At 41.7% G+C, this 14,822-nt stretch overlaps 1 protein-coding gene across 1 annotated transcript in view; it reads left to right on the top strand.

The window, feature by feature from the left end:
* Gm26650 (predicted gene, 26650) overlaps nt 1-12,114 on the top strand; it is a 180,548-nt gene extending 168,434 nt beyond the window's left edge. Inside the window, exon 4 of the mRNA XM_011244815.3 lies at nt 12,076-12,114. Within this exon, the coding sequence (XP_011243117.1) occupies nt 12,076-12,099 (24 nt within the window). The 3' untranslated portion in view covers nt 12,100-12,114. The remainder of the gene's footprint in view (nt 1-12,075) is intronic.
* The last annotated feature ends 2,708 nt before the right edge of the window (nt 12,115-14,822 follow it).

Raw genomic sequence — 14,822 nt, 5'->3', positions numbered from 1 at the left:
GGTTTTAGGACAGTACACTAATCTCACCATTTTTGGGGGCGGGGTAGTGTATATGACAAGTTTTAATGTAAAGAATAGGACGTGTGTGTGTGTGCGTGGGGGGGGGAGAGAGACACGGAGGGAGGGAGAGGGAGGGAGGGAGAGGGAGAGAGAGAGACAGAGACAGAGAAACACAGAGACAGACAGACAGACAGACAGACAGAGAGACAGACAGACAGAGAGACAGAGAAAAAGATTTGTGCTGGCACTGCCCCAGCTCAGGGTTAAGACTGTGCTTTGAAGGGCATGTAGATTGACAGTGATCTCCTGTATCTTAGCGCCGTCCTCACCTCCATCTTTTTGATGTCTTTGGTCCATTTTGTTCATCTTCCTATTGACTAGGTACATTTTTTTCCTCTTTACTCATTCTATTTTTCACTTGTATCTCTTCTCCTGTCAGCTGAGTAGGACTTCAGGTAGTTACATTTAGGTTGCTGTGTGATAAGCAAGATGATTTTGTGTCCAACTTAATTTCCCAAAGGCAAAAAAATCTGCAGGCTTGAAAGAGATGTTGGTTTGAAAAAGGCAACTGGGAGCAGTAAGGTTTCCATTCTTGGTTTGCCTCTTTAACCTTCTGTATGTTCCCTGTGAGGTGGAGTCCCCTTTAGACTTGGTGCTGTAGGTATTTCATATGCATTTCGTAGGTATCAATGGTCTGAAAGGACATTGCTATAAACTCTGAATGTGAATAAGTCTGTGTGCGCCTTTTGTTGGCCTGTGAGTACAGTAATATTTCATTATGCCTCAATGGCTGGAGATTGTTGCTCTACTTTCAAGCTGGCATGGATAATGGTCAGTCATATGGTGGTACACTCGGATGAGAACTGTCTCCATGACTTTCAGCCATTGAATTATCTCAGCCTGCTTAGTAGTGGTGGTGCATGCCTTTAATCCCAGCACTTGAGAGGCAGAGGCAGGCAGATTTCTGAGTTCGAGGCCAGCCTGGTCTACAGAGTGAGCTCCAGTACAGCCAGGGCTACATAGAGAAACACTGTCTCAGAAAAAAACCAAAAAACCAAAATACCAAAAAAAAAACCCAAACAAACAAACAAAAAGAAACAAACAAACAAACAAATAAACAAAAACCAAAAAAAAAAAAAAAAAAAAAACAATAAAAGAATCATCTCAGCCAAGGTCAGAAAGCTTTGTGTGTCAAAAATGTCTCCTGACTAAGTAATGGATTTCTTATTTTGTTTTACATTCATGTATATTCATTGTTAATTCTGAATGGCTATAAGTTGTTCTCTAAATTTAGCAAACACAGAACACAGTCAGCTGATGAGTACCTTGCTTTTAATTAATCATGAAAGTAGCTTTACAGTGAAGCAATTTTGACTTCTGTTTTTCTTTGCTTTATGAGATATAGTTTAGGCAATTAAAACATTATTACCTGATATGGTGGTGCACGACTTTAATCCCACCACTTGGGAGGCAGAGGCAGGTGGATCTCTCTGAGGTTGTAGCCTTCCTGCTTTATGTTGTAAGTTCTCCGGACATCCAGGGTTACACTGAAAGACCTTGTCTCAAAAAAAAAACAGAACAAAATAAAAAACCCACCACCCCCAAACAAATAAACGGACAAACAAACAAAGCAACATTCTACCACCGTGGATTATTATTAATTTTTAATCATGATTTCTCCAGGGAGGAGACAATAGGGCATTTTGTCACTGACTTTCAAATTGTAAATCATTTTGTCTTGGGAGGTCATGGGAGTTTCTACCTAGTGTTTAAAACAGAAACAATAAACCACAAGGTATCGTTAAGAATCTTCAGCCTCTGTTCTGTGTGGAAATATTGGGACCTAGGTCCAAATAAGATGAGAAGGGAGAAGTAAGACCAAAGGTTTCCAGACAAGTTGGAGGCCAAGAGGAACATCTGCTTTCATCTGGGGCAGAACTCTGCCTACTTTCCTAAAGATCAAGTGCCAAAGATGACTACCTTTGGGGCTATTAGGATTCCCTCAGAATGGCTCATCTCTGAGAATGATGGTCCAGGGAAAAAGGTAGAAGAGGGATGGAGTGATGTTTGTCAGAGGGTGCAAATTTTCTGTCAGACTGATTAAGTAAGGTCTGGAGTATAGAACAAGTTGATTTTGATATAAACTATGTACAAAGCAAAGATAAATAAAAAAGAAAGACTTGCATCCCAAAGGTCCATCATTCTCCTCAAGTCTAAGTGTTTGTTCTCACCTTTACCAGAACTCAGGAGAACTCTGTTCATCCAGGTCTCAGGTCTCATCGAAAATACAGACCTGAACCAGCTGTGGCCAAGTGTTCCTGTTCTGCCTCAAGCTTCAGAGACCCTGGAGGGGCAGCCTTGGCCTTCAGGTGGCAGCCATTCCAGGCCCTCTGCCAGCTAATGGAGTCTTCCACAGAGTCCTGTCATCTCAAAAATAGAAGCTTGGGTATTCCAAAGATTGTGATGCCACTCTACAGTCATGATGAGTTGGTTACATGAGACCATACAAGTTAACTAATGTCTGTATGACTGTTTTCCTTATTTGAAAGTGAGTAATGACATCATCTGAGGAGTGGTTGCTAAGAATAAAATCACTGATTAACGTGAATGATAGGTCTGTACAGAGCATGGGCTTAGTTTTCTGGGTCCAGTGCAAAGAGCTGGGAGAGTTCAAAACAAAACCAATAGAAACAACAAGAATACTAACAACAACAATTTTTTAAAAACCTGAGTGCAGAAACACAGGCATGTACCAACTCTGGCTAACTTTTGTATGCTTTTATAATAAACAAACAAACAAAAAACCAAACATTCCTATCCCCAACTCCTTGACGTCCCCAGTGGTGTCTGGGTACACAGGAGGATTGGGACCACCATTTTCAACTCCTCATGGTTCCCAGGAGCTTCTGGGTTCCCAGGACCTTGAGAACCACAGCCTCCACTGGATTCCCCCTCCCCCCAACCCTGCTCTTTTCACCCAGAAAAACACAGGCTTGGCCCCCTATCTGTGACTGTGTTTCAGCCTTCCCTGAGCAATGTGGCTCAGCACCCCAGGGGCTAGGAAGAAACACAGCCTAACATCCCTGAGTTTTGCCTTCCCCAAGTGGCACATTGGTGGCATTCCTAAACCCCAGAGGGAAGGCAGAGACACAGAATGATGCCTTTACTGTATGCTGTCAGCAGGGCCTGATCTCTCTGCCCTGTTTTTGATATCTGTGCTCACCGGTATGGGGTATGAGGCAGAATGTCACTGTGGTTGATTTGCACTTCCTTGGTGCTTGGGGATAACAAACCCTTATCATAGAAATTAACATTTAGAGTCCTACTTGCTATCATGTGCCAACATACATCCTAATAGATTTAATAGTTGGTAGGTTAAATGAATTTTTTAATTGAAATTTGTTATATAGAGCTTCTATTGCTGCAATATCATAACCAAAGTAACTTGGGAAGAAAAGTTTATTTGGCTTATACTTCCACATCACAGATCATCATGGAAGGAATTCAGGACAGGAACACAAAAAGTATAGAAATCTGGAGACAGGAGCTGATGCAGAGGCCACTGGGGAATGCTGCTTACTGGCTTGTTCCTTATGGCTTGCTCAACCTAATTTCTTATAGAACCTAGGACCACCAGGCAAGTGACGGTCCCACCCACAATGGGCTGGGACCGCATCCACCAATCTAATTAAGAAAATGTCCTATAGGTATAGCAACAGCCTGATCTTGTGGAGGAATTTTCTCCATTGAGCTTCCCTCCTCTCAGATGCTTTCAGCTGGTGCCTAGTTGACATAAAGTTAGCCAGCACAGAATTGTTCTGGCCAAAATTTACTTTTCCAATGAAAGCAGTGATTCAGTGAGCTTATGTCCCTGGAATTCCCTGACATCAACAGGTTGCCATCATCAGAACCCCCTTAGCAAATTCTCTCAACAGAACATTCTTTGAATCAGTGGCCAAAGTGGTGTTCCCCTGACAGCCAGAAGACCAGGGCCACCAATCTGATCTGCTTGTAGAAGTCACTCTCTAACTCACTTGCAAACATCCACAGCTTCATAGCAATCCATGCAGCAACCTTTCCTTTGAAACCTTCAAAAACACTACAAGAACAAACCTGAGAGCTGAGATTGACCTGAATTAATCTTGTGGTGAAAAAATAAATAGAGTGGAGTGTTTCCTCCATCTCTGGTCCACGAAGAGATCAACAAGCATCTTTAAAAGTGAACATGCAATCCAAAATCAAATCCCAGGAAAGAAACCAGTAGAAACAATTTGTCCTTTGTCAGGAACTCTTTCTCGAATGACTGGAGGAAAATTCCAGATATCGGCTAGTCCATTTCTTCAGCTGTGAAGATTTGATATTTAATGGCAGTAGATGATAGATGAGAGGCTTCATTCAATGTTTCAAAAGATTTTTAATCTCACAGATGAGAACATAGGCAAACCCAAGAATGAGGTGATATATCTTTTAAATTGAGTCTTACAACTACTGCATCATAATGTCACTCTGTTGGGTTGGTTATTTATCTTGGTGTATTGGTTGTGGCTGTGTATCGTACCATGGTATCTTTTCCAAATATAAAAGCTGAAAGATTTCTTCAGTGCAATCTACAGCTACAAAAACCTCCAGCAAAGTGGCTGGAGGCTCGGTGGTGGAGCATTTGCCTGCCCAACATGTACAAGGCCCCAGACTCTAGCCTCAGCAACACAAACAACATCAATAACAACAAGCCAACAACAAATGAACCATACAAACTACACACTGTTGTGCTGTAGAGGGAGAGAGTAAACTTAAATAATTTATTGTCACAGACGGTAGTTAAGCACCTAACTATCACTGTCGTGAGATCCAAGCACACAAAGATAATAATTAAAATATGGTTCTGAATACAATTTAATGTTTGTTATAATATTAACAGACAAGTAATATACAAATTTGGTAGATACCAGGGAACTTAATACATGTTCATCTCTTTCCTTCTCTCTACCAAAAAATTATGACAGAGAGAGACAGAGAAAGAGAGAGCAAGAGAGAGAGAGAGAGAGAGAGAGAGAGAGAGAGAGAGAGAGAAGACGTCAGCTTTTTTTTCCCCTGTGTTCTTCTGGGTCAGGCCAACTTGAAACTCACTGTATGTTGAGGATGAATTTCTGCTTCCCACACGTCTACCTGTAGAGTTCTGAGATTGCAGACATGAGACACCATACCTACCTTACACAGTGCTAGGGATTGAAACAAGGGCTTTGTATATACTAGCTAGGTAAACACTCCACCAACGGTGCTACATCCCAACCTGTAAAATGCCACGTTTTACAGAAAAGAAAAGAAAAGAAAAGAAAAGAAAAGAAAAGGAAAGGAAAGGAAAGGGAAGGAAAGGAAAGGAAAGGGAAAAGGAAAGAAAAGAAAAGAAAAGAAAAAAAAGAGAAAAGGAAAGAAAAAAGAAAAGGCAGGTACATTTCTAGATAGTAGGCAACAACTTTATTACTAACTTGAGATAAGAGTTGGTATCTTGTTTTATTACCAAAATTCTTGCTCCAAAGGAGAGAAAGATAATTAAAGCTTAAAATAGTATGAAAAGTGAAGCCAGCTGACAATAGTCGGGAAAGGAAGCATCTGGTTTGGACTCAGGAAAAAGCCCACTCAGGTAGAGTCCCCACTGCCCCTGCCTGCCCTGGGTCTCCTTGGGTAAAGGAGACTTGGGTGCCTGGAGGAAGAAAAGGCCCAGCAGCTGTCTTCCTGCAGACTTCCAGGAGAACAGAAAGAAATGCCTGGATTATAGTCCAGCTTTGCTGAGTTCTTGGAGAGGACCTTCATGCCTACAAAGGAAAAGGTGAAACCTGAAGATACAGCTCCAAGTGACAAGGCTTGCTCTGAGGCTATGATAGCTGATGAAGAATTATGTTCCTCTTAAGGAAATAAGAAAGGAACGGAAGAAGAATGAAGACTCAGATACTCACAAAAGACTACCGCTTGCTATCTTCCTGCTTCATTCTGAATATTGTCCAAAGATCATGAGTGGATCCCGGGGCTTGTCCACTGGGAATGTAGCAAGGAAATTGGGTGAGATGTGCTCTGAACAGACAGCCCAAGATAGACCACCGTGTGAAGAGAAGGCAGCTGAACTAAAGGAAGTATGAGCTACAGGATATTGCATGCCTTGAGAGGGCAGAGGTGATGCAAGATAGAAGGGCCCTGGTGGGCCAGGAGGCTCAAGGAAGAATGAATAGATGAAGAAGAGGAGGAATAGAACACAGAGGAGGAAGAGGAGAAGGAGGATATAGAAGAAGGAGGAGGAGGAGGAGGGGAGGGGGACAAGGAGAATAAGAAGAAAGTGGAGGAGGAGAACAAGAAGAGGAAGGAGGAGAAAAAGAAGAGGGAGGAGGGACGGGGGAAGGACGAGGAGGACGAAGATGAGGAGGATGAGGAGGATGAGGAGGATGAGAAAATGAGGCAGAGGAAAACCAAATGGTTAGTCTGCGATTCCCATGGAATTTGTGGAGGCCCAGTTACTTATTTCATTAGAAATGTGAAACTTAAGTACAGCTTGACACTGGCTTCTCTATAAATATCATACAGTTTTTTGTTTTGTATAGGATCCCTACCTACTTCAAGGCTCAGGAAACAGTATTGAAGAAGCTACGAAAAGAGTGAGTGTAAAAACCTGATGAATGGAGAAGAATACTGTGAGAGGCTGGCCTCTGAACACACCATGGCTGTTACACACAGACATTCACAGCAGCTGTGTTTACCCATGCAAGCCCTTCACAAGATCCAGAGAGTTAAACTTTCCACTGTGGAGGGGGAGGGATGCTCAATACCCCATCCCCTTCCCTTGCTGAGTTGCTAATGGCAACTGATAACTGCTAAAGGACAGAGAGCCACTTTTCTTTGAGAAAGGTGGCCATTGGCAGGTTTCCCACACCCCTGTGTATGACCCAGCAGGCATGCATATATACAGGCAGCACCAGTTGGACTTAGTGGGTGATTTTATGAAACAACATGAAGTTGGGAGGAATACAGGAGACTTGTTGAGGGAAGTGTGGAGGTCCAAGTGTATGGGAGACCTGTTGGGGGCAGGAGGTGATAGTGGTAATGCTAGAGGGAGTGAACAAGGAATGACTACAACTAAGATACATTGTATACACGTATGAATGGATTTTATTGTATGTTATCAGGATGTAGCTCAGTAGTGGGTGCTTGCAGTGCTAACTTAATATTCACAAGGTTCTGAGTTCAATCCCTAGTACTGTGGTAGATAAAGAAGTTTTCAATACAGTCTGTAGCTCCCCTCCCCCCAGGGTTTGTTTATGTGTTCATTTGTTTGTTTGAAGCAGTTTCTCTGTCATCAAGCTAGGCTTACACTCACACATATCCCCCAGCTCCTGCCTCCTTGGTGATGCAGTAATGGTTACTCCACCACCATCTGCAAGCTGGAGGTTTTTTGGAGGCTACTATATACTTAGATTTTTAAAGTTTTGATGTTGAGTGTTCATAAATACTTAGTAGTTTCTTTAATGTCTTGCATGTGGTAACAGGGCCAATTTCATAGGCATTCATACTACTAGTATCTCCTTTTTAAGGATGTTTGTAATACAATTGTGAACATTAAAATATAAAAAATATTACTAGAGAACATCATGAATAATGTACATACTAGTTTATAAACAGAAGTGAAAATGTGAGGTGTGACATCACCGCCTATCTTTGCATCCTCCACTCTTTCTCCTGGCTCTGTTCCTCCTTTATGCAAGCTCATAGAAGTAAGGAAGGGAAGGAAGGAAGAAAGCAGGGAGGCAGGGAGGAAAAGAAAGGGGGGAGAGAGGGGTAGAGGGATGGATGGAGGGAGAGATGGAGGTAAAGGGAAGGAGGGAAGGGAAAGAGGAAACCCACATACACTATAATAAAAAAAGAATTATTCAGAGGCTCATGGTATCAACACTGTTCTCACAATAATGTATTCATTGTGAAACCATCTAAATATGTTTTCAAGCATTGTTATACAAGGGTCTCATCATTTCCCTCCCATCTTTAAAGCCACCAAGAACTGACAGACTTCCCTTGCATTCTAACATACTGTTCAACCCAAAACATTTCAACTCTGTGGAAGTGAAAACGAAAAGCAAAATAAAACACAACATAGCCCAAGTCTGCAAGAGAACCCAGTTTAAAGAAAAGGTAATTCAAAATTCCTGATACTTATTCAGTCTTTAGAAATCATTTGAAAGGGTGGGAAGTATCAGGGGTTCAAGGCCTTTGAGAGACATTGCCTCACAAAGCCAAAGGAATAAAAACTACTTGCACCTTTGTGCCTATGTTACCCAGAACTAGTAGTGTCTCACTTGGATCCCCTGAGTGGCAGCTGTCACTCAGTTGAAATCTGAGTTTCTCTATGGGCCTTACAGGAGAGAGTGTCATCATGGTACCCTCTGGGGTTGTTATGGTGGATGTGAAGAGAACATCTACTTCCTCCCTCAGCAGTGCTGTGAGAATGTCCGGGAGATCACATGGTGTGCCCTATCTGAACATCTTGCCTGATCAACATAACCTTCTTAGATCACAGTCGCCTGTCCATACTTGACCAAAACAAAGCCTGAGACAGAGTGCTTAGAACAAAAAAAAAAAAAAAGAAACAGTACACAGAATTAAACACGGGAGAGAAATGGAGAAAGTGGGCAGAATGACACAGGCACACATTTACAAAGCACCTGCCTTGCTCTGGGAACAGACAGAGTCAGATATGATTGACCAGAGCAGTGGTTCTCCTCCTTTGTAATTGTCACTCTTTAATACAGTTCCTCATGACCTGAACCATAAAATTATTTCCATTGCTACTTCTTAACTGTAATTTTGCTATCGTTATGAGTCTTAATGTAAATATCTGATATGCAGGATATCCTGTACAGGGGTTGTGACCCACAGGTTGAGAAAGAACCACTGACATCGTGGTTGACAGAGCTGAGACTTTCAGTGCATTATAAACACGTGATATGCGAAACATTAAAATAGGGAAGGAGCAGAAACTCCATGCTTACAAAAGCATTATAAGATCCTCCTGTTTAAAAAAGATTTTAAAAGTGGTGATGTGTGGTACAGAAAATGTTCTCAAAAGAATGTGATGGCCGTGGGGGTAAAACTACCATTCTAGAAGCTGAAATAAAGATGGTCACTATTTCTAAGCTCCCCTGGGCTAGCACCACCTCTCTGTCTCTGTCTGTGTCTGTCTCTCTGTCTCTGTCTCTCTCTGTCTGTCTGTCTGTCTGTCTGTTTCTGTCTCTCTCTCTCACACACACAGACACACACACACAAACACACACACACACACACAAACACACACACACACACATACCTATGCACTTATTTTATACTCTGGGGCTTTTTGTTTTACAGATGTGGGTGTTTTTTGGGTTACTTGGGTTATTTTTATAAGGAGACAGGGTCTGTGATGTTCTTCCCACCTAATCCCTGACCTCAAACCATCCTCCTGCCTCAGTTTCCTGAGTAGCTGAATCTACAGCACACACCACCACGTTTGGACATTTCAGACAGACGAGAGTCCTTTTATACTTAGTGCTTTCCTGACAAACGTTTATTTTTATTTTTGTTTTGCTTTGCTTTTCTGAGATAGGGTTGAGCTTCATAGTCCTGACTGTGGATCAGGCAGACCTTGACATTGTTGGTGAACGTTTTTTTCCTAATGTGTAGTTTGCCAATTTGTCCTATTGGCTATGCCCTTTGTCTTATAGAAGCTTTTCAGTTTCTTGTGGCCCATTTATAAATTTTGATGTTAGAGTCTGAGCTATTGGACTTCTGTTTATGACATTTATCCCCATTCCCATGAGTTTGAGGCTCTTTCCTGCTTTCTCTTCAGTTAGATTCAGTGAATCTGGTTTTATGTTGAGTTCTTTAATCCACCTGGCCTTGAGTATTGTGCCAGGTGACAAATATGCATCTATTTTCATTTTTCTACATACTTACTCCAAGTTAGACCAGCGACATTTATTGAAGATGTTTCTTTTTGCATTGCATATTCATGACTTTGTCCATGATTAAGTGTCCATGAGTCTAGTTTAATTTCTCGGTCTTCAAATCATTTCTTTTTCTATTTTAAAACACTTTAATCTTACATTTCAAATGCTAGCTATTTTTCCGGTTTTCTGCCTAAAACCCACTTACCTCATGCCCCTTCTACCTGCTTCTATGGGGGTGCTCCTCCAGGCACCCACACAGTGCTCTCTTGCTAGCCTAGCATTCCCCTACACTGGGGCATCGAGCCTTTAAAGGACCAAGGGCCTTTTCTCCCATTGATGTCCAACAAGGCTGTCATCTGGCACACATCTGCTTAGAGCCATGGGTCACTCCATGGGTGATTGTTGGTTTATTCCCTGGGATATCTAGGGGATATGATTGGTTGACATTGTTGTTCTTCCTATGCTTGTAACCCCCTATAGCTCATTCAGTCCTTTCTCCAACTCTTTTACTGGGGACTCTATGCGCATTCCAAAGAGGGGCTGCAAAAATGTGCCTCTGTATTTGTCACTCTCAGGTGGAGACTCTGAGGAGACAACTGTAGCAGGCTCCTGTCAGAAAGCACTTATTGGCATCTTCCATAGTGTCTGGCCTTGGTGTCTGTATGTGGGATGGATCTTCAGGTGGGGAAGGCTCAGGATGGCTTTAGCTTCATTCTCTACTCCACACCTTATCTCCACATTTCTGCCTGTGTTTGCTTGCCTAAATGGTCCTGGTACCACCAACAAGGGGCTTACTCTATACAGGCTCAATTTTACCAAGAAAAGGATTGTTGCAGAATTATACCATGGCACCAAGAAGGTCAACTACAGTATCTTAGGTCCAGCTAACCTGGTAGAGAATTGAAGACCTGAGCTATCTGGGGAAAGGAAGCAGCATGAAATGTCACACAGCTCTCTCTGAGGCAACTGCTAGAACTGGAATAGGGATGTTTGTTTGTTTGTTTGTTTGTTTGTTTATTATAAGGTAGAGTTTGTACATGCCTGTAATTCCAGCACTCAGAAGGTTTTTAAAAAATTGTTGTAGTTAGTATTGCTGTTGTTTCTATTGGTTTTGTTTTGAACTCTCCCAGCTCTTTGCACTGGACCCAGAAAACTAAGCCCATGCTCTGTACAGACCTATCATTCACGTTAATCAGTGATTTTATTCTTAGCAACCACTCCTCAGATGATGTCATTACTCACTTTCAAATAAGGAAAACAGTCATACAGACATTAGTTAACTTGTATGGTCTCATGTAACCAACTCATCATGACTGTAGAGTGGCATCACAATCTTTGGAATACCCAAGCTTCTATTTTTGATATGACAGGCCTCTGTGGAAGACTCCATTAGCTGACAGAGGACCTGGAATGGCTGCCACCTGAAGGCCAAGGCTGCCCCTCCAGTGTCTCTGAAGCCTGAGGCAGAGGTCAGCCAACAACACAGGAACACTTGCCCACAGCTGGTTCAGGTCTGTATTTTGGGTGAGACCTGAGACCTGGATGAACAGAGTTCTCCGGAGTTCTGGTAAAGGGGAGAACAAACACTTAGACTTGAGGAGAATATTGGATCTTTGGGATTTGTTAGTATTCTATTCTATTATTATTATTATTATTATTATTATTATTATTATTATTCTATAGTATTCTGCTATTTCTACTAATTTTAGTTTGAACTCTCACAAATATTTGCATTGGACCCAGAAAATTAAGCCCATACTCTGTACAGTCCTATCATTCATGTATTTATTGTAATCAACACAGTCATCAATAGTAAACTAAGTGTATTGGTTCATGGTTATAGTCTACTCTACTAAAATAAATGATTTGGACTGATTAACAATTTCTAGTGATTGTGTGAGTACAGGAACACATAAGAAGATATTTAACTGAGAATTAGTAAGTAGTTGCCCCTTTTTCTTAATCCATACATTGTAATATGTAAAGACAGAGTTATTTTGAAAACAAGACCTCTGGGAAAAAAAAACATTCCGCGAACACATATTCAGCAAATGTTTAAAGTACAAACCTGAACAGAATTATGACAATGACATCTGGTCCCTACTCTCAGATCAGTCTGCTGACAAGACTTTGAAGGGGATTCAACATGAGCCTAGTGAATCACAGTTTGTGCATCTTCAGGAAGTCATTTCAAAAGATTTCAAAGTAAAAGTGAAGTGCTTAAGAAAGCATGAAAATATTGTTTCCCCAAGGAAGAAATCCTACCTCACTTCTCTAAGGAAGAAGCAAGATTAAAGGTAATTCTAATTTTAAAAACAGTATATGTCATTTGAGTGCAAAGATGCATCTGTGAGCCCACATCTGCAGAGCTTAAGAATGTCTAGACAACAGGATCTCAGCGTTGAACATGTCCTGCATCTTCTTGACACCCTCAGTCCCAGCTGCATCCTTGTCCTTGATCATTAAAGCTATAAGGATACAGGTGTAAAATTCAGGGATCCTGTGATCCTGAGAATTGGGTGTGTCGCAGTTCCTGGGAGAAAAGTTGCCTGTGAGACTCTAAGATTCTTGTGTGACTAACTCCTGGGATTCTGGGATCCTGGGATCCTAAGATCCTGATCGTGATAGAGTGAGTGAGTGGTAGTGGAGCCTCCTCTGTGGGCTGTGGGACTGTCCTCTGGGTTTGTACCCAAGTTAGACAAGTGCTAGAGTAAACATATGCAAGAAATGATGCCAGCAGTCCTGGGACAGGTGGTGACAAACTAAAACATTTTAGTATCAGCATCCAGAGCAGAGGGGTAGAGGCTATGGCTCTTCTTGGTTGTTTGTCATGCCACTGAGCAGCCACCTCCTTTTGTATTGTCCCTGATGCAGATGTTGCATGACAATCTGTAGATGCACAAGAATCTAAACTCCCTGATACTGAGTGCAATCTACAGTTGTCAGTTTTATCATCTTGTGGTGTTAGGATATTTGATCTCTTTGTCTATTTTTACTTGCTGTAAAAGGAGCCTAGGGCAGCTCCTCATAACTCTGTGAGTGCTCAGCATAGCACATTCCTGGTTTGGTAATGTTTTCAATTGCAGGGTTAATCTGACCCCTTACAAGAGGATTTGTAGAGTCATATAGCACTTAACTATAACAAACTTTCTAGGGGTCAACTGATTGCAGACTGATAACAGCCACGTTCCCCTTTTGGTCCTCTACTTAAGCTTGTCTTAAACTTGAAATATCCTATAAGTTACTCTCAAGATTATTGTCCCCAAATGACAGATGAGTCTGACTTGCTGTGTCCATTTCAAGTCAAGTAACAACATTGATTAATGGGCTATGTAGTATATAAATTGCCTTGAATCTGCACTAGCTCCACTATGTTCATAGCAGCCTTAATTATGATAGCCAGTAGCTGGAAAGAACCAAGATTTCCATCAACAGAGGAATGGATACAGAAAATACAGTACATTTGTACAATGAAGAACTAGTCAGCCATTAAAAAGAATGAATTCATGAAATTTTTAGACAAATGGATGGATCTGTAGGATATCATCCTGAGTAAGGTAATCCAATCACAAAAGAACACATATGACATGTACTTGCTCATAAGGGGATATTAGCCCAGAACCTTGGAATACCCAAGATACAAAACGCAAAGCATACAAAACTAAAGAAAAAGGAAGACCAAAGTGAGGATACTTTGATCCTTATTAGAATGAAGAACAAAATACCCATGGAAGGAGTGACAGCAACATAATGTGAAGCAGAGACTGAAGGAATGACCATCCAGAGACTGCTTCACCTGGGGATCCATCTCATAAACAACCAGAAAAACAAGACACTACTACGGATGCCAACAAGAGATTGCTGACAGGAGCCTGATATAGCTGCCAACTGAGAGGTTCTGCCAGTGCCTGACAAATACAGAAGTACATGCTCACAGCCATCAAATGGTCAGAGCACAGGGTCCCCAGTGAAGGAGCTAGAGAGAGGACCTATGGAGCTGAAGGGTTTAGAGCCCCATAAGAGGAACAACAATATGAACTAACCAGTATCTCCAGAGATCACTTGGACTAAACCACCAAACAAAGAAAACACATGATGGAACTCATTGCTCTAGGTAAATGTGTAGAGGAGGATGGCCTGGTTGGTCATCACTGGGAGGAGAGTCCTTGGTCCTATGAATGTTCTATGCCCCAGTAGAGGGGCATGCCAAGGCCAGGAGGAAGGGAGTGGGTGGGTTGGGGAGCAGGGGTTGGTGTAGTAAACAGGGGATCTTCAGAAGGTAAACTAGGAAAGGGTTTAGCATTTGAAATGTAAGTAAAGAAAATATCAAATAAAAAAGGCATTTGTTAGGATTTTATAGGATGATACCTCATTACAATCTTCATTGTTTTTGAATGATGTTTTTTGGCAGACACAGGTGAATCATAAAGCAATAAAATGAACATTGAAGGACCCCCACAGAAACCTATCCCCCAAAAGATTGTGGAATTTATTATCTCTACTTGCAGTTTCCAGTGATTGTATATTTGAAGGAAAGCAGAAGCATACACTGCTGTGTTTTCTGACAGCTTTTTATTCCCTTAGACTATGCTTTGATTTAATGAGAGCTATTACAGAAAAACTGATGTATTTGCCATTAATGCGTTCAACACCATCATCCACAGTATTTTCACAGTAGCTAAATATTTGACAGCAAAGATGCAGCATGGGTAAGTTTTCCATCATTAAGTTCCTATCCAGACAGTTGGACATACTCTCCATACTGAATGTATGAAGGACTTTGTAGTTCAGTCTGGCTCAGAAGAAACTATGGAGCCCAAGTCCCATGAAGAGTGCAGAGATCCATCTGGGTCTGAT

Source organism: Mus musculus, chromosome 14 (genome assembly GCF_000001635.26).
Source record: "Mus musculus strain C57BL/6J chromosome 14, GRCm38.p6 C57BL/6J".
Taxonomy (NCBI): domain Eukaryota; kingdom Metazoa; phylum Chordata; class Mammalia; order Rodentia; family Muridae; genus Mus; species Mus musculus.
Note: the sequence above shows the minus strand (reverse complement) of the source record. Positions and strands in the feature narration are given on the sequence as shown.